This window comes from Lepus europaeus, chromosome 9, assembly GCF_033115175.1.
Source record: "Lepus europaeus isolate LE1 chromosome 9, mLepTim1.pri, whole genome shotgun sequence".
NCBI lineage: Eukaryota > Metazoa > Chordata > Mammalia > Lagomorpha > Leporidae > Lepus > Lepus europaeus.
The window spans coordinates 41,696,017-41,714,964 of NC_084835.1; the positions used below are offsets into that span (position 1 = coordinate 41,696,017).

General features: G+C 46.5%; 1 protein-coding gene and 1 long non-coding RNA gene across 3 annotated transcripts in view; one reads left to right on the top strand and one right to left on the bottom strand.

The window, feature by feature from the left end:
• Nucleotides 1–10,833, bottom strand: part of SUCLG2 (succinate-CoA ligase GDP-forming subunit beta) — a 298,258-nt gene extending 287,425 nt beyond the window's left edge. Inside the window, exon 1 of the mRNA XM_062201236.1 lies at nucleotides 10,711–10,833. Within this exon, the coding sequence (XP_062057220.1) occupies nucleotides 10,711–10,794 (84 nt within the window). The 5' untranslated portion in view covers nucleotides 10,795–10,833. The remainder of the gene's footprint in view (nucleotides 1–10,710) is intronic.
• Nucleotides 10,834–10,894: 61 nt separating this feature from the next.
• Nucleotides 10,895–18,948, top strand: part of LOC133767087 (uncharacterized) — a 67,683-nt gene continuing 59,629 nt past the window's right edge. For both annotated transcript variants that reach the window (XR_009866804.1, XR_009866805.1), the window contains exon 1: nucleotides 10,895–11,167. This is a non-coding gene — a long non-coding RNA (uncharacterized LOC133767087). The remainder of the gene's footprint in view (nucleotides 11,168–18,948) is intronic.

Consider the following 18,948-nt stretch of genomic DNA (forward strand, 5'->3'; position numbering starts at 1 on the left):
ACATGCTCTCTGAAGGAAGTAGATGATCGACTCAAGTTCTTGGATCACTGCCACCCACATGGGAGACTTGGATTGAGTTTCTGGCTCCTGTTTTCAACCTGGTCCAGCTCTGGGTGTTGCAAGCATTTGAGGAGTAAACCAGTGGACAGAAGATCTCCCTCTCTCCCTCCTTGTCCCTTTCCCTCTCTCCCCTCCATCCCACTCCCCCCCAACTTCAAATAAAATAAACTTTAAAAAAAAAAAAAAAACATGAACAGACACAAAGAAGGTATTTCCATCTTTCAACAAAAACAAAAACACTGGAACCCAGTCTGATTGATTCCAGTCCTGATTTACACCTATTCTCCAAGTATGATTACTCTCCGTGTTCCCTTTGACTCTCAAAGTGTCCCAGTTTTAGGGACTAAAATATATGGTCACCCTACTAATGGTCTGAGTGGGATGAACCCCACCATCTTTGCCCCCACTTGACTGCAGCAGGGTTTGGTGCAGGAGCCAAAGCCACCTGAGCAAGTCAGCAGCTTCTGCAGGTGACTCCAAAGGAGCCCTGCCCAACAGGGGAGCCTCTTAGTGAGCAGCCACAGTCGGGCCCAGACAGATCCTCCTGCTTCCCGCTAAGAAACAGAGAACCTGGGCCATTTCAACTCACTGGCTTGTTCCAAGAAAGAATGAAGAGGTAACCCAAACCTGGACGAACCTGTGGTCCATGCCTGACTTGGAAACACTCACCTGACTATCTGGATGAATGAGTGGCTGCAAGAGGGGAGTGGGATCAATGTTCCCACTCACTATGATCACGAGAAAGCAGTCTAAAACAAGGCCCATCACCATCACCTTCCACTCTGCAGTGAGCCGACTCAGCTCAGATCAGAAAAGTGAAGGGGAAGACGATCCCCTGGCATCTAGGAAAAGAGAAATGAAGACAGGAAGGTGGGCAACTGTTCCTGAAGAAGGGAAGACAGCATCCTAAATGGATCAGGCCACCCCACCAGTACTGCACCCAGAGCCACGGCGCTGCTCTTCCCATACACTGCCCCAGCTCAGCCACAGTGTGGAGGACAGGGGTGGACATCTTACGCAAAACTAGCCTGTCTTTCGGTGGGCCGGTGACCCAAAACAGAGGACAAAAGAATGAGCAAGACCAAAGAGATTCTCTTGTTATTACAACTATACATTTCTGGGAAGCAGCAAGCTCTGGGCAGTGTGTCGGGGGCTGCGGTAGGTATGGAAACGGAGAGCCAAAAGAAGTCACGTGCAGGTACAAGTCACAAAGAGACATTATCCTAAGTGACCTGTTAACAGTACAAAAGGACACAGAGGAAGCCAACACCAAGGGCAGTTAATTGTGAGTTCTAGAACATTTCCCTTTCAGCAAGCCCTTTTTTCCCCCTTGAGATAAGTCCAGGCAGGTCTCTTTCAACCAAAGAGGCCTTAGTTAGCAACTGAAAGAAAGGAAGTGAATAAATGAGCCAGAATGCACCATTCCAGCCGGGCCCTGGACGTCACTAATGTCAGATCAGGCACACTGGGAGCTTGGGAAAGCTCTTGCTACTGCTCTGGAAGCCTGGCACATTTACATGTCTTCCTGCTTCTCTTCTCTGAGAGGCACGTTCTTTTTCTGAGGCCCTAAAAATACGTCCAGAGAACACCTAGGCACAGGGACAGAGTACATGGCTCCATGAGCAAAGATAAGCAAGGGCCTTTCACACCCAGAGTAGCTTCTCACACCCTCTCGGCTCAGGGACAGTAGTAAATAGACTTTTTTTTTTCCACCATATGGCTGAGGATAGGAGATGCCAGAAATGAAATCACAGCTCCCGTCCATTCTCTTTCTTTCATTCTTATCAGATTTATTTATTTATTTGAAAGACAGAGTTAGAGAGGGAGACAGAGAGCTCAATCTTCCATCCACTGACTCACTCCCCCAATGGCTGGGGCTGGGCCAGGCTGAAGCCGGGAGCCAGGAACTCCATCCAGATCTCCTACATGGGTGGCAGAGGCCCAAGCACTTGAGCCATCCTCTGTTATTTTCCCATGCTATGAGCAGGGAACTAGGTTGGAAGTGCAATAGCTGAGGCTGGACCCAGTGCCCATATAGAATGCTGGCATTGCAGGCATTACCAGCTATGCCACAGCTCCAGCCACAGCCATTCCTTCTTCAATGACACCAGTCTTTCTCTGTAGTCCCCACTGTTAGGAGTTTATCCACCTTAGTTAGGAGTGCTACACATCCGGTTTCCCAGGATCAGTCCTGGCTTCCATCTGTTGCCGCAGTTTAATGATTCATGGGTGCTCAGGTTCACTACCAAAAGTGACCTGATTTGGATGAAAAAGTACATGGTCACCCTCATTTTCTCCAATTATAAATATTTATGTTTGGATGGTGAAAAGTAAAAACAACCTGCCAAAAAGAATAAAATCACATTCAGCTACCAAAGATGTTGAAAAGTGAGAAGGGGGGGGGGGGGGGGAATGTGTCTTATGATACAATATCTAAGTGATTACCAAAAGATCATAAAACTAAAAGTTTGAAGGCAAGATTTAAACCCAGACAGTCGGGTTCTAGTCCTGGGTTACGCCTGCGCACCCTGACATAGCGACTCACAGCCTGAAAAAAGTCTCCCCAACGATCCCCACCCAGTCTTGGATTCCTCCAACCTTCTCCACACCAGAAAGAGAACATTATGTACACCTAGCCCTTGTGTCCTGCCATTAGCCATGTCACCAACATCAATTCATATACTATACCAAATCCCTCCAATATTAAAATAAAAAACAAATTTGTAGGCAAATGTTCAAAATTTATGCTTTTATGGTCAATGCCTAAGTGCTAGTCTTTTGAGATCCTATCTAGAAAGAATAAAGCTGGCCATATACTGAGTACACTGAGCAAAGTCTGAACTCTGAATACCAGAAACTCCTCGCTCGGTTACCATCCCCCTCAAGTCCATCTCTGCAAAGGCAATGAAATACCACAATTTCTCCACTATTCCAGAAACCCTGGGGGCAGTGCTTTGCAGCAGGCAGACAGCACAGGCTACGTCCGGGTTGGCCTCTGGTGCATGCTGGATCTGTGATCTTATTCTTTAGGAGCTCCATTAGTCATCTCAAATCTCTGGTGTACATCAAGCCCAGAAGCCACCAATAGCAAGTCAACACTGCTATGGGCAAATATTTCTGGAACAAGCTACATCCAGGATGGTGTAATTGAGCTCCCAGCATGCCCCTTCCCACTGCTACCTTGGGCCTCACCAGACTTCATCCCATCTGTGGGATCCTAAAGACAACCAGGGCCCAGGAGGCAGGCCTTCTCATCTTGCGCCTCAAGTCCCCACAAGTCAATGGAATAATCATGTCTGTCTCACAGGGCTGTTCCAAGGATTAAGCAAAATAAAACACAACAGAGGCACCAACAAGGGCATAACTCCAAGACAGCAGCATGTGATAAATGGTTACTGAATCTGGGAAAGGAAAATTATCCTAGTCCAGTGAAGTCTAAAAAATGAAAACATGGAAGTAAAATCAGCCTCAAATTCAGTATAAAAGAAATAATCATTCTGAGTCCACCATCCAATCATCACGCCAAGAGTCTCAGTAACTTTTTATTTAATCTTTGCAAACACCTGTAAGAACGAACCCCTTTGTCAGAGAACAGCACTGAGGCTCACTTAAGTTCCATAATTTGCTCCAGGCTGCAAAACAAGAACCCGGGATACAGAATTTGAACAAAGTTAAATCTGACCCCTGAGCTCATGCCCTTAAACCCCTCTGTTACTCTTTCCCAGACTCCAAAGGCAGAGAAAGAGGGAGTTGGGTATAAGCCCAGCTATGTATTGCTGATTAGGGCACCCCAGTCAGCACAAGCCCAAATAACCAAAGGTGACTGTCACTCAAGGGCAAAAAAAGGAGAAAAGCAAGCAAGCAGTGCTACTGACGGCTCACCTAAATGGGATCCTCCAGCAACACAGATTAATGATTTAACAGCCTAAGTGCTTTATCAGCACCAGGCAGGCAGGGACTCCTGGCACTGCGATTTTAAGCAAGTTACGATAGGACTTCTCTGTGTGTCTAATCCCTTATATGAAACAGGAAGACAGTACAACGTCCATCGCAGTAATACTATAAAAGTTCAAGAAATGTGCAGATAGCACTCAGCAAAGCTTGCCATAAACTAAGCCCAATGAATGCAACTATTATGTTTTTGCCTTCCTCCGCCCCCTTGCCTAAATTATTTAAATCACTGTTCAACTTCTCCTGTTCTTTACCTGCCTCTCCCTTCTCTGTGTACCCCACTCAATCATGTAGACTCTAGCATCCAGTAAGGACATCCAGTCAGGACAGCTGAGGAGACAGCAGTGCATAAGAAAAATCTTCAGGGCCAGTGATGTGGTGTAGCAGGTAACCTGCGGAGCCGGCATCCCATGTGGGCACCCGTTCGAGTCCCAGTTGCTCCACTTCTGATCCAGCTCTCTGCTGATGTGCCTGGGAAAGCAGCTGAGAATGGCCCAGGTGCTCTGGCCGCTGCACCCATGTGGGAGACCTGGAAGAAGCTCCTGGCTCCTGGCTTCAGCACAGCCCAATCTGAGCCTCTGCGGCCATTTGGGGAGTGAACCAGAGGATGGGAGATCTTTCTCCGTCTCTCCCTCTCACTCTGACTCTGCCTTTCAAATAAATCAATACATCGTTAAAGAAAAATCATTGAACGCAGAAGCAAGAAGACAGACCACAAACAAAAAGCACCCAGTAGGGCCAAGTGTTACAGAATACAATGAAGCACAAGAGAGCAAGAGAACAGTCACTAAAAAGAGAGCATCAGCTAAGACCATCGGACACAGGCCCGTCTGAAGAACTCACATTCAATCAGAGAACTGAGAGACAGGCAGAGGTCAGAGCAAACAGTGCTTCAGACAGAGGGAAAAGCAAGAGACCCAGTGCTGCCACAGTCTCCAAGAAGTGTGAGCTCACAGCAAGACCACAGCACTCACGCGTGGCAGTGTCATTATCGTGGTTTACATGCGAATTTTGCTTCTATACTGTGAGGGACGTAAGCGCAGGGGCCGAGTAACCTCTCTCTATGTCCCTCTCTCCACTCAGTCATATTTATTAAATACAAGTACCTGATGAATATTCTCTTACACACTGGGTATTCCGTGAAAAGCTAAATCAATATGTTCCGTGCCTTTGGGCAATTTGGCATTGGGCAAACAATAAGCGTTCAGGAAATACCTGCTAAATGAAAGACATTTGTTCAATTTTCAGTTATGGAATTGGAGGCCAGGCTGATTTCTCAGCTTTCTGCAGCCCCATTAATCCTCCAGGCTCACCTAGAAGATCACCATCATCCCTCAGCTCCTGCCACTCTTCACCTCTCCCTGTACACAGGGAGACGCACGCCATCATTCCACTGGAACGCCTTTCTCAACAGCCCCACCTTCTGCACCAGACAAAACCCCGGGATTCATTCCCAAATTTCATGAGTATTCTGACTGTATCACTTGTTCCAACATATACCAGTCTCCTAAGTTTGTCAGGCAAAACTTTCCCAACAAGTAACAGAAAGAGATGCATCAAGGGACAACTCCAGACTGATAGTCAAGAGAGGTGAAGGACAAAGGATCTCAGGTTACTTCTCAAATTTCTCTTCCTCCTCCAAACACAACGTATTTCAGGGACCTGGGCTTTGTGCCTGCAGAACCGAGCCAGGGTCCAAGGACAGCAAAGCTCTCCCTCCTATGAGTCTGCACACACCTGTCAAAGAAAGGCTTCATTTACAGGAAGCAAAACCCTTTCAGGACACCAGCAATCACTTAGAGGTCTACCCTACACAAAAGGTCAGTAGTTTGGCATCTAAATTATTTGAGACGACTCCCCTTTTCTAACAGCTGAAATTGCAGCTGTACTTCACGTAAAGAACAGGAAACAAGCCCAGATATTTATTCTTCTAGGCAAGAGCGCAGTTACAGGTAAATCACAACTTCCAAAGCAGCTCCACAGCCTCATTTCGCTGATAAGGACTTGTACATAACCTTGACACCCTCACTTCTAAGAGCCACGCATCCATCACTGCCCTCCCACTTCAGGAAGCAACAGCAAATTAAGGAAGGGGGGATTCTTTCTGAAGGACACGACGACAGGGGCATGGGGCATGGGTTTAAGCAGTTTCCCCTTTCAATCCCCAGTCTTCTCTTAAGTTCCAGGACAGAAGCTCTGGGTGTCCGAGGGAACCACACAAAAGCACTTCTCAAGCTAGGGGCCTGGGAGCCAGTGCCTCCCACGAGGCCCATGCCTTTGTTACACCAGCAGAGCATGGTGAATTTCACCCAGAATCCTTAGAAAAGGCAACAGCACGGTGCTCGGAATTACAGCGCGATTTCCCCCAAAGACTGACCCATTATGGTGGGGCCCTGTTCTGTCACAGCACCAAGTATCACAGCACCCAGTTCAACTGGCGGCTTATTTGGACACGGCAACATGGCCCCTGTCTTCCAGGATCCACATCTTTGGGAAGACTTGGAGCTTTCACTGCAGTGTTCACTGAACATCACTCTGCTACACGTCCCAAAGTCAGCCTAGCCCAGATGTATAACAGGAAGTAAGTACAGGATAGTGATTAAATATTTGGGCTTTGGCAGCCAGGGCCAGAATTAGAATCTATCACTTCTTGGCCTTTCGGCTAAGATCAAGAGTAGGATTAAGACCTAGCTGCTCTTTCACTAACTGTATAATTTTGGGCAACTCACTTAACTACTCTAAACCCCTAAAGACTCCTCTGGCCAGCACTGTGGCATAGCAGGTAAAGCTGCTGCCTGTAATGCTGCAATGCTGGCACTCCATATGGATCGTTTGTGTACTGTCTGCGCCACTTCCAATCCAGCTCCCTGCTAATGGCTTGGGAAAAGGACCAGAAGATGGCTCAAGTGCTTGGGCCCCTGCCACTCCCCTGGGAGAACTGGAAAGAGCTCTTGGCTCCAGGATCTGGCCTGGCCCTGTTCAGCCCTGGCCCTTGCAGCCATGTGGGGAATAAATCAGTGGATGGAAGATCTGTCTCTGTCTCTCCCACTCTTTGTAACTTTGACTTTCAAATAAATAAGTGTTAAATATAATAAACCCTTAAAAACTCCTTACCAGAACCCTGCAAGTTTCCACATGATTTGGCCTCCGTCCATCTCTCAGATTTCATCCTCTACCACTTTCCCTCTAAATGTCTAGACATCCTGAGCTCATTTCTACCTCAGTGCCTTCGCACCTGCTCTCTGCTATGTCTAATACACTCTCTCCCCAACTTTCACCTGGCTGGCTGCTTTTCTCACTTAGACCCTAAATCAAATGTCAAAAAAAAGGTCATCTGTAGGAACTCATAAATATACTGTTGAATAATATTGTGCAGGTGTATGTATAATGTTTAATTCCACATAGACAATGTTTAAAAAAAAAAAAAAAAAACCTAACACAAAACCAGTGGTGTAATTCCGGGATGGGTTATCCTTTGGGAGGCAGAGGTAGTGAAGGGATGGAGCACCAGGGGCCTCCAGGTTGCTGTTCAATGACTGTTTTCATGACCTGGCTTTCATTGCTGGGTTATGTTTGGTTTGCAAAAGAGTCATTCAGCCGCTCATTTACAATATGCATACTGTTTTAGCATTTGTGTTATCATGTTTTAATTTAAAAATTCAACAAAACCAAAAACACCACTCTTGCTTTGCCACAATCACTGACTTGATACTTTTAACAAATAATTAGCGCCCCAAATCAGAGTGGAATATAAGAGAGAAAGGTAAGGCTCTAGAGTAATAACTAAAATTTGACCATTTTTAAAAGATTTTTGTTTATTTGAGTGGCAGAATTATAGACAGAGAGAGGGAAAAGACAGAGAGGGTCAAACCCAAGTTCAGTTCCTCTATGCACCCACCCTGCAGTATTTAACAACTCACTTTATGGTCTGTGTCACTGGCTGGAGTCATTTTGCTCTCCCCTACCCCGTTAAATCATCACATGAACCTGGTTCAAGTTCTGCCTGTGGCTCCTGAGGTCCAGTTCCTGCTAATGCGGATCCTGGGAAACAGCACAAAATGGCCCAAGTGGTTGGGTTCCTGCCACCACCTAAGAGACCCAGATTGAGCTCCTGGCTCCCAGCTTCAGCCTGGCCCAGTCCCTCCCATTGTGGGCATTTAGGGAGTGAACCAGCAGATAAATAAATGAACGGTCAAAGGCCGCCTAACTCTTTCACCACCTTCAATTCTCAGGACCTGGAACAGTTCTGTCAGATGGCATGGGCTGAGTAAAAAAATATATATATATATATGTATATATATATATGTAAAAATAAAAAAATTATTAAGGCTAATCCTTTAAAAATACAGCTGTTAAGACAGAGAAGAGCAGAAGCTGAAAGGCAAGAAGCACCATCATAACAATACACATCAGGAACATGTGGTATGTGTTCATGTGACCTCTGGGAGGGAGTAAAGCAAGTGTCATCCTATCTCTGTGAGACCAGTTAGCTATTTCTCAAGGCAGAACCTGAGTCTTCTATCTCTGTATATGCAACGGCTTTTCTCAAGTCCTGATAGAAAGTAGGTCTGGGCCAAGAGCTGACAGATTTCTGAGACACACAGTGAGGATGCTCAGTGCTCAGTTTCCTAGGGAAAGTGGGCCATGTTCAAGGGTAATGTCTGCTAAGGACAAGGGGCCAGGCAGGCCCAATATCAAATCAGACTTACACAGAGCAGAGACTAATAAGCAGCCAAGAATTTGAAAAGAGTTCCTCACACCCAAACAAGCAACACCTAATCTATTTTCATTGTCAATTCATAGATGTACATGAAGAAAGAAACAATGTGCGCGTGACTTGGAGGTTCTATGGTCACTGCTGGTTGTACAGATTAACCTCGATGTTGGCAAAACCCATTTTCCTAAGAGACCTACGCTCACCAGGCAACAGCCAGCTGCAATGGAAACTCACAAATAAACTTCACTCTGGAATGTGCTCTCCCACAGAAGCTCTGTAACCTTGAACACACAGGCCTCACGTCTGACACCCCGGAAGTGACGTGGTTGGACCAGATACTCACTAATTCCCATTTCCAGTTCTTGGACACTGTGTACAGTTCCTATCTTTAGAAAATCATTCTCATCTCCTAAGCCTTGTGTTTACAGGAATGCAAACCATGAACAGGAATGCAAACCAAAGTCATCAGCGGAGAAAGATAACCAAGTTTTTCATCCAGTCTTCTAGATAAACCAAGGACATGTCTGCCCAACCACTCTCTCTTGAGTGTTGAGTTTAGGGTCTCACTGCTTAGCTAGGGAAGAAACACACGGAAGTTAAACATTCTGCATTTTAGGTTTCTCTGCACAATGATTACCTTCTCCAGTTCCTACTGCCCTGGGCCTTCTCTTCCTCATCAATTCAATTTTATGCTCATAGTTAGCACTTTAGTTCTTGTGTGTGTGTGTGTGTGGGTGGGTTTTTTTTTTTTTTTTTTTTGTAACATTCAAATAATGAATAGGACTTGAGCACCTGGAGCTACTCTCCTTACTCTATTAAACAGTTATTAGTGATTTTAATTAGACAAAACCTGCATTCCTTTTGCTACCCCACCATACTGTCAAGTGCCTATTAAGGACATTACAGTAATAAGGATTAGCACCTTTTAAATTTACATTAACAATAACAGAGAAATGGTAAGTCAGGAAATGAGAGGGAAAAAAAAGAATCTCACAGATGTCATAATTAACCCAAGCTTCACAGTAACTCAAAAATCATTAGGTGCTACTTTTTAATTTTTCTTTAAAGCTATACTACGCATATCCTGATTAAAATTGCATGAGTGATAATTTGCCACTCATCAATTAAAAATGGGGAAATGGACAAGGTCAGTGCTGCCTCGGCTGAGCCCCCAGAATGTCTTTTTTTTTTTTTTCTTCAAGGGGAGGGAGGTTACCTACAGACATCAAGGCGTTGAGGGATCCAGCGATTTCTCTGAGTCATTACCAACTCCAAAGTGCCCACGAAGCCCCTCTCGCTAATTTGATGCATGCCCTCTGCTGAAGGTAAAACCCACTGAAGGCCAAGTTCACCCTGCAGCGCCCACCCCCGCCCTCCTTGTTCCACTCTCCATAAAGTTAAGGCGACCACCAAAGCCTTTCGCTGACAGGGCTGATTTTCCTCTGAAAGCCGGGGACAGACACGCCTGCCATTTCATTCCTTGTTGCAATACTTTTCCCCCCCGACTCGGCCATCCTGAACATTTGCCCCGCTGCAAGCTCCCAGCGGGAGGCGAGGAACCCACACGGAGCGGCTGCACGGGTCTCCCAGCATGTTTACCACGTGGCCTCCCACGGGCGCGGCGGGGCTGAGACGGTTCCCACGCAGAGCCGAAAACGAAAGCCTAGCGCTCCAAAACCCAGGCGGAGGAACTTTTCCTACACTTGTATGCAGCGCCTGGGACCGTGCCAGAAGCCACCCGCGTCAGCGACTCCGGAGAGAAGCGGCCACCCTCGGGGAGGCTGTAGCAGGGACTGCTGTCCGCCTTGCAGCCCCACACCCGAGCCGGGGCCCGGGGGCCAGGGGCTGGGGTCCCCTTTACACCCCGAGGGCGCCGCACACCCGAAGTGCCGGGCCCGAACGGGCCAGCGGGGCAAGCACAGCACGAGGGGAGCCCGGGCGGGCGCCGCTGCCCGCCGCACCTGCCGCCGGGCCGCGCTCACCTGGGACCTGGGGGCCAGGAGCCGGGGCCGCAGCGCTAGGCGTCGCAGAAGTGTCCCGGCCTGAGCTGCCACGGGGGACGCCATCTTAAACAGGAAACCCGGCGCGGGCGAGCAGGGCTGAGCGCGGGCAGGGAGGCGGAGACGCAGGGGCGGGAGGAGGCGGGCCCCGCTGCGCGCCCTGAGCCTCGCCGCGCCCCGGAGCGCCCTCCCAGCCGTCGGGGGCCTGGCGGCCTTCTGCCTGCGCTCTCCCGAGCCCTGAGAGCCCTGTGCTCCTGAGGCTTGGAAGCAAACGCTGTCGCCAGACAAGGACGAAGCAGCGAGGGTGTGTGGCCGCGAGCGCTGTGAGGACAGAGGCCGCTGTGCTAGTCCTGGGTCCCTGGGGCTTGAGCTGGGCCTTGGAGCAGGAAAGAGACAGGTGGGGGGTCCGCCACCTGAGCGGTGCAGTGAGTTTGGAGAGGTGAGTGGTGCTCTCTACTCCTTTTGTTCATACTAAGATAGCGCAAAGCTGTTGACGCGTGTTAAGGCCCGAAATGACTGACTGAGAGCAGAGGTTGATTTGGACTTCGCCGAATGCTGAGCGCCTTAGGTCCAACAAAAATGACCGCAGTCAACATGCTGCGTGTGTGCCAGGCCCTTCACAAATACGAACTGATTTAGGCTTCGTCGCCACGTTTAAGTGGTTACATAGGGAAAATCTCGGGTTGCACAAGAGGAACCTGAGTCGCAGAGGGCAGCTAGCCTGAAATCTGATAAAGGGTAGGTATGAGGCCCAAATTCATAAGCCCCCACCCCACCTTTTAATTTATTTTATTTTTGGACCTATTTGGCTAGCTTCTTCCTGGTTCTTTTGTTTGTTTAAGATTTATTTATTGCGCGGGCGCTGTGACTCAGTGGGTTAACGCCCTGGCCTGCAGCGCCGGCATCCCAAATGGACACCGGTTCAAGACCCAGCTGCTCCCGTTCCAATCCAGCTCTCTGCTATGGCCTGGGATAGCAGTAGAAGATGGCCCAAGTCCTTGGGCCCCTACACTCGCGTGGGAGACCCGGAAGAAGCTCCTGGCTTCCGCCTTTGATTCAGCGCAGCTCCCGCCATTGCGGCCATCTGAGGAGTGAACTAGCAGATGGAAGACCTTTCCTTCTCTCCCTCTTTCTGTAACTCTGTCTTTAAATAAATAAAAAGTAAATCTTAAAAAAAAAAAATTTGGTTGATTGACTTAGTTGAATGGCAGAGTTACAGAGAGAAAGAGGCAGAGGCAGAGAGAGAGGTCTTCTATCTGCAGGTCCACTCCCCAGATGGCCGCAACTGGCTGTAGCTGCTCCGGTCCGAATCCAGGAGATTCTTCTGGATCTCCCATGTGGTTGCAAGGGCCCAAGTACTTGGGCCATCTTCTACTGCTTTCCCAGGCCATAGCAGAGAGCTGGATCAGAAGTGGAGAAGCTGAGACTCGAACTGGCGTCCATATGGGACACCAGCACTGCCTTACCTGCCCCACCACAACACCACCTCCAGACACCCCCTTAAGCACTGATTGAATTTTTTTAACCTTGCTCATTTCTGAGTATATGCTGGTGAGAAAAGATACAATGTAACAGAAGTTTTCTTCCCACTGCTTCTCACATTTTTATTTTTATGTAATTTCAGATTTACCAGAGAAAGTCACAAAATTACCCCAAATGGCCAAATACCCTCTATCCACTCATTTTCTATTCTCAATAGAGAGGCATAATTTTAGATCTTTTGGAGCAGGTGTTTGGCCTAGTGGTGAAGATGCTGGGGCCAACCTTGTAGCATAGTGGGTTGGGCCACCATCTGTGATACCGGCATCCCATGGGGTGCCAGTTGGAGTCCTGGCTCTTCCACTTCCTATTCCGCTTCCTATTGAGCTCCCTGCTGATGTCACCGGGAAAAGCAATGGAATGTGTCCCAAGTGCTTGGGCCCCTGCCACCCATGTGGGAGACCTGGATGCAGCTCCTGGCTCCTGGCTTCAGCCTGGCCCTGCCCTGGCCATTGCAGCCATTTGAAGAGTGAACCAGAAGATGCAAGATGAATCAATCTCTCTCCTTCTCTTTGACTCTCTTTCTTCCTCTGTGTAATTCTGCCTTTCAAATAAAAATAAATAAATCTTTGAAATGCCAGCATCCATATTAGGATGCCCAAGTTTGCTTCCCTGCTCCTGACTTCAAATTCCTGTAATACAGTCCCTGGAAGGCAGCAGTGATGGCTCAAGTAATTTGCTCCCTGCCACCCACAAGGGAGACCTGGATTAAGTTCCCAGCTTGTGGCTTTGGCTCCAGCCAACCCTGCCCATTTCAGACATTTGGAGAGTGAACCAGCAGATTGGGGGGAGATGGACATGCTGGCTTACTTTCTATCTTTCCTCCAATAAATGTTTAAGAGTTCAGTATGGGCCGGTGCCGTGGCTCACTAGGCTAATCCTCCGCCTTGCAGCACCGGCACACCGGGTTCTAGTCCTGGTCGGGGCACCGGATTCTGTCCCAGTTGCCCTTCTTCCAGGCCAGCTCTCTGCTGTGGCCTGGGAGTGCAGTGGAGGATGGCCCAAGTGCTTGGGCCCTGCACCCGCATGGGAGACCAGGAGAAGCACCTGGCTCCTGGCTTCGGATCAGCGCGGTGCGCCGGCCGCAGCGGCCATTGGAGGGTGAACCAATGGCAAAAGAAGACCTTTCTCTCTGTCTCTCTCTCTCTCTCACTGTCCACTCTGCCTGTCCAAAAAAAAAAAAAAAAAAAAAAAAAAAGTTCAGTATGAACACCTTCGAGATCAGACAGATGGATAGATTATAGCCCCTTCCTAGTCAAAATTTTACCCAGTAAATTTAGCATACCTCGATGGTTACTGTTTGAGTCATGTATTACTATGATGATTGCAAAATGGCAACTAACACTGCATTCTGCATTTACTAGTTGCTCTCCTCCTCTGAGAAAAGCTGAACCTTCACCCCATTCCTTTATTCTTTTTCTCACTTGTTTCAAGAGCTGTTTACTCAGTGGCCAAACTGCTCTTTCCTTCTGTGTACACTCGGCTGCCTTTGGGTATGTCATTGAGTCCTCACAGCCAGCCTGTGAGAGTGGTCATGTTGTTATTCCTGAGTTTGCCTTGGAGATAACCGGATCACCGAGAGTCCCACACCCAGCTACATCTACCTGACTCCAACAGCCTGTGACTTTCCCAGGCTGGGATCAGATTGTGGAAGGCTGGAATCTTACTAGTCTGCAGCCCACCCTCCTTGTGAGATGAGTGGATTTGTCTTTCCATCTCACTCACTGTTACCCCTCCTATGTCTACCATCTGGTCAGGGTGGAGCAAGGAACCTCTGGTAATGTTTGCAGAGTGTATGTTCAAACGTGGCAAGAGCTTTGAACACCGTTGCCAGCAGGAGGAAGGCCACCAATGGACCTCATCAAAGGCCACTTACTCACACATTGCAATGCTCCCCAAGTCCATCACTATCGCTTGCCTTCCAACAGAGTCTTAAAGGGGTTTGGAGGGACAGTTTGTCTCACGGGGATAAAGGAGAGACTGTTAAAAGACAGCCTTTGATTGTTGAGTATTGAAACTGGGTTGGCAGAGGCTTTCTGGTTGGTGTTCAAGAACATCTGGCGGTTCTGAGTACATTCACTGCTCGTGCATAACTGGCAGCTTTCCCGACTAGATAGGGTCATAGGGTTTTCCTGTCACCGTTGGAAGACTGCCGCGTCCTCAGCTCTGGAGCCCAGATCTTTGTCCATAAGTTCTCATTCTGCATTCTCTGCAGCCAGAGGATGGAGGAGAAGGGGCAGGAGGAAGGGGAAGTAACCTTTCAGGTAGGATCTCCAGGGCTGGGCGCTGGGCATGGATCACAGGAAGGAAGATAAGCATGAGGAATGAACTGCCCTTAGTGAGTCCTCCTAAGGTTTCTCCCCATTTCCTTTTTGGTTTTTGTTCTTCCAAATAGGAAGCTCTTTAAGGGCAGGAAACTAGATTCTACACAGATTTCTGAGCTGTGCTTTTTGAAGATCCTGTCAGTCAAACAGATAGGATAAAATTGATTAGATTTGTGAGCTGGAGGACCATGCCTTCACCACGCCCCCTGTGTGATCTCAAGCCCCTACCTGACCACACCTGTATGTCCACCTGCCCATCAGGCTACATAACCACTCCCCCTTAAGTGGAAAAAAGGCCTGGAACCATTATTGCTTTTTTGTTGCCCCACATGGCCTTTGGGCTGCCCATGCCCTCTGTCTTCACTTTGCTGTCCATGATAAGCTGCTAGTAGCTGTCAATAACCAAACACTTGCTACACATGGCTCCTGGCCTGTTCTCTGCTTGGTATGGCCCCAATCTGATTTCCAGACTTCCCTTTCTCCTTTAGATAGAGCCCTCACCCTCCTAATCATTTCTCTCACTGAATAAAAGCTTACCATGTCATCTGGTCTATTTGAGCCAGTATTCAGAATTCTTCTCTGAATTCGTGGCAAGAACCCACACCACTTATTAATTTCAGAGATATTATAAAGAGGTCAATTTCAAAACTGGAGTGGATTCAGATGGTACCTCTACTCCATTATTAACTGGTGACCTGGGGAAGTACCTGCTTCCCAGGGTGCTCATAAGTAGTGCTAAACTCAAATTACAGTAGGTCATTGCACTGGACTGAGCTTCCACGCTAGGCTCCACAGACTGGAGGAAAAACAAAAATGGAGTCGCTCCTGCTTTCATCAGACAGAAACTTCGTTATCTGACCTTCCCTAGAATTCAGGTCAGAGAGATAACAGCAAAATCTCCCACACAGGCTGATTTCATTTAATATGATAATGAAGTTCCCTCAGCCTTTATCCTTACTCAAAAAAGGTCACCTGAAGTCAGCTGACTTTAATCCCTGTCCCTGCCTTACAAGGAAAGTAACTTTGGGAAGATCCATCCGCTTTCTGTTCTTTGTTTCTGCCTTTTCCAGCCCTTCTCTGCCTGTAAAGCCAACATCTTCTCAGACCGTCTTAATGCTTACTCTATTTTAAGCAATGAAGTGTTGCCTGCTTCTAGAATTGAAAATAAAGCCAATTAAGATCCTTAAACTAAACTGCAATATATTGTCCTTTGACAGCAGTAGGTGAGACGTTGTGTGTAAAAAATGTACCCATAGTGAGGGCTTAGTAAATGGTATTTGTCTGCCTCTCATGTGTTCTTAATAAAAATTTGTTTGCTATCAAATTGAAACACTGGAGTATTATGATGTGTAAATGCGTAGATGACAGTCAACAGTCTTTGCCTACAGGAAGACGGCAGAGGGTAGAGGACCCGGAACCCTTACATTTTATCATACAGCTTCAAAATTTCAGATTTCTCGACTTTACCCTACACCTGTTGAGTCAGAATCACTTAGGATAGGGAAAGGTCTGTATTCTAAATAAGTTTTAAGAGGATACATTAGTTTTAGAACTGAAAAAGCAGAACAAGCCAACCATAGTGATGAATTCTTTCAGGAAATTTCCTGATCAGTTAAGAGCAGTCACTCTACTGGGTGAAACTAAACAGTGCTTCACAGAGCTTTGCCTCATTGACCCTGTTCTATCAGTAGTTAGGGATAGCTACAATTACAGAAGCACCTGCTAAGGGCAAGAACTCTTCTGTCCGTTACTCATTTTATTTCTTTTTTATTTAGTAAATATAAATTTCCAGAGTACAGTTTATGGATTACATTGGCTTTCCTCGCCCATAATTTCCCTCCCACTCACACCCCTCCCATCTCCCACTCCCTCTCCCATTCCATTCACATCAAGATTCATTTTCAATTATGTTTATATACAGAAGATCGATTCAGTATATATTAGGTAAAGATTTCATCAGTTTGCACCCACACAGAAACACAAAGTGTAAAATACTGTTTCAGTACTAGCTATATCATTACTTCACATTGGACAACACATTAAGGACAGATCCCACATGAGAAGTAAGTACACAGTGACTCCTGATGTTGACTTAACAATTTGACACTCTTGTTTATGGCATCAGTCATCTCCCTAGGCTCTAGTCATGAGTTGCCAAGGCTATGGAAGCTCTTAGGGTTCGCCGACTTTGATCTTATTCCGACAGGGTCATAGTCAAAGTGGAAGTTCTCTCCTCCCTTCAGAGAAAGGTATCTCCTTCTTTGATGGCCCTGTTCTTTCCACTGGGATCTCACTCGCAGAGATCTTTCATTTAGGTGTTTTTTTTTTTTTTTGCCAGAATGTCTTGGCATTCCATGCCTAAAATACTCTCATGGGCTCTTCAGCCAGATCTGAATGCCTTAAGGGCTGATTCTGAGGCCAGAGTGATATTTAGGACATCTGCCATTCTATGAGTCTGCTGTGTATCCTGCTTCCCATGTTGGATCGTTCTTTCCCTTTTTGATTCTCTCAGTTAGTATTAGCAGACACTAGTCTTGTTTGTGTGATCCCTTTGACTCTTAGACCTATCAGAGCCATCAATAGTGAACTGAAGTTGATCACTTGGACTAGTGAGATGGCATTGGTACATGCCACCTTGATGGGATTGTATTGAAATCCCCTGGCATGTTTCTAACTCCACCATTTGGGGCAAGTCCGATTGAGCATGTCCCAATTTGTACATCTCCTCCCTCTCTTATTCCCACTCTTATATTTAACAGGGATCACTTTTCAGTTACAATTTAAACACCTAAGAATAATTGTGTGTTAATTATAGAGTTCAACCAATAGTACTAGAACAAAACAAAATATTAAAAGGGACAAAGTATTAAGTTGTTCATCAACAGTCAGGACAAGAGCTGATCAAGTCACTATTTCTCATAGTGTCCATTTCACTTCAACAGCTTTCCCCTTTGGTGCTCAGTTAGTTGTCGCCAATCAGGGAGAACATATGATATTTGTCCCTTTGGGACTGGCTTAATTCACTCAGCATGATGTTTTCCAGATTGCTCCATTTTGTTGCAAATGACCGGGTTTCATTGTTTTTGACTGGTGTATAGTATTCTATAGAGTACATGTCCCATAATTTCTTTATCCAGTCTACTGTTGATTGGCATTTGGGTTGATTCCAGGTCTTAACTATTGTGAATTGAGCTGCAATAAACATTAATGTGCAGATGGCTTTTTTGTTTGCCAATTTAATTTCCTTTGGGTAAATTCCAAGGAGTGGGATGGCTGGGTTGTATGGTAGGGTTATATTCAGGTTTCTGAGGAATCTCCAGACTGACTTCCATAGTGGCTTAACCAGTTTGCATTCCCACCAACAGTGGGTTAGTGTCCCTTTTTCCCCACATCCTCTCCAGTATCTATTGTTGGTAGATTTCTGAATGTGAGCCATTCTCACTGGGGTGAGGTGAAACCTCATTGTGGTTTTGATTTGCATTTCCCTGATTGCTGGTGATCTTGAACATTTTTTCATGTGCCTGTTGGCCATTTGGATTTCCTCTTTCGAAAAATGTCTATTGAGGTCCTTGGCCCATCTCTTAAGTGGGTTGTTTGTTTTGATGTTGTGGAGTTTCTTGATTTCTTTGTAGATTCTGGTTATTAACCCTTTATCTGTTGTGTAGTTTGCAAATATTTTTTCCCATTGTGTCAGTTGCCTCTTCACTTTCCTAACTGTTTCTTTTGAAGTACAGAAACTTCTCAATTTGATGCAATCCCAAATGTTAATTTTGGCTTTGACTGCCTATGCTTCTGGGGTCTTTTCTAGGAAGTCTTTGCTGGGTTTCTCCAATACTCTCTAATAATTTGATGGTGTTGGGTTGTAGATTTAAGTCTTTAATCCATGTTGACTGTTACTCATTTTTTGTCAAAATTGCAGCTGTGGGGGCTGGCTTTGTAATGCAGCAGAGTTACGGCAGCCATAGGTAATAACACTATGGACTGTGTGTTATCAGACTGAAACACAAAGGCAGGTATCAGTAAGACAGTCCAAGTCTTGACTTTGATTTAAAAGCTTCATAATCTTGAGCAGGTTACTTAACAGCTTCAATTCCTTTACCTAAGAACACAAATTTGATCGTTCCCCTATTGCCAGTGAGATGCACTGCTTGAGATCTCCATGGCTGTTCCGTATGATGCCTTCATTGCTTGACTAAGCAATCTTTTTGAGTGCTTGTTTCTTTACTAGTTATGGTCATGGGCCTCAGTTTCCCCATTAGTAAAATGAAGGCATCTTATTTGAGCAGGGAGCTCACCATGCAACTCTTTACATAAACTTTGCATATATTTCAAGTATTAAGTTCTAAATACACCAGGA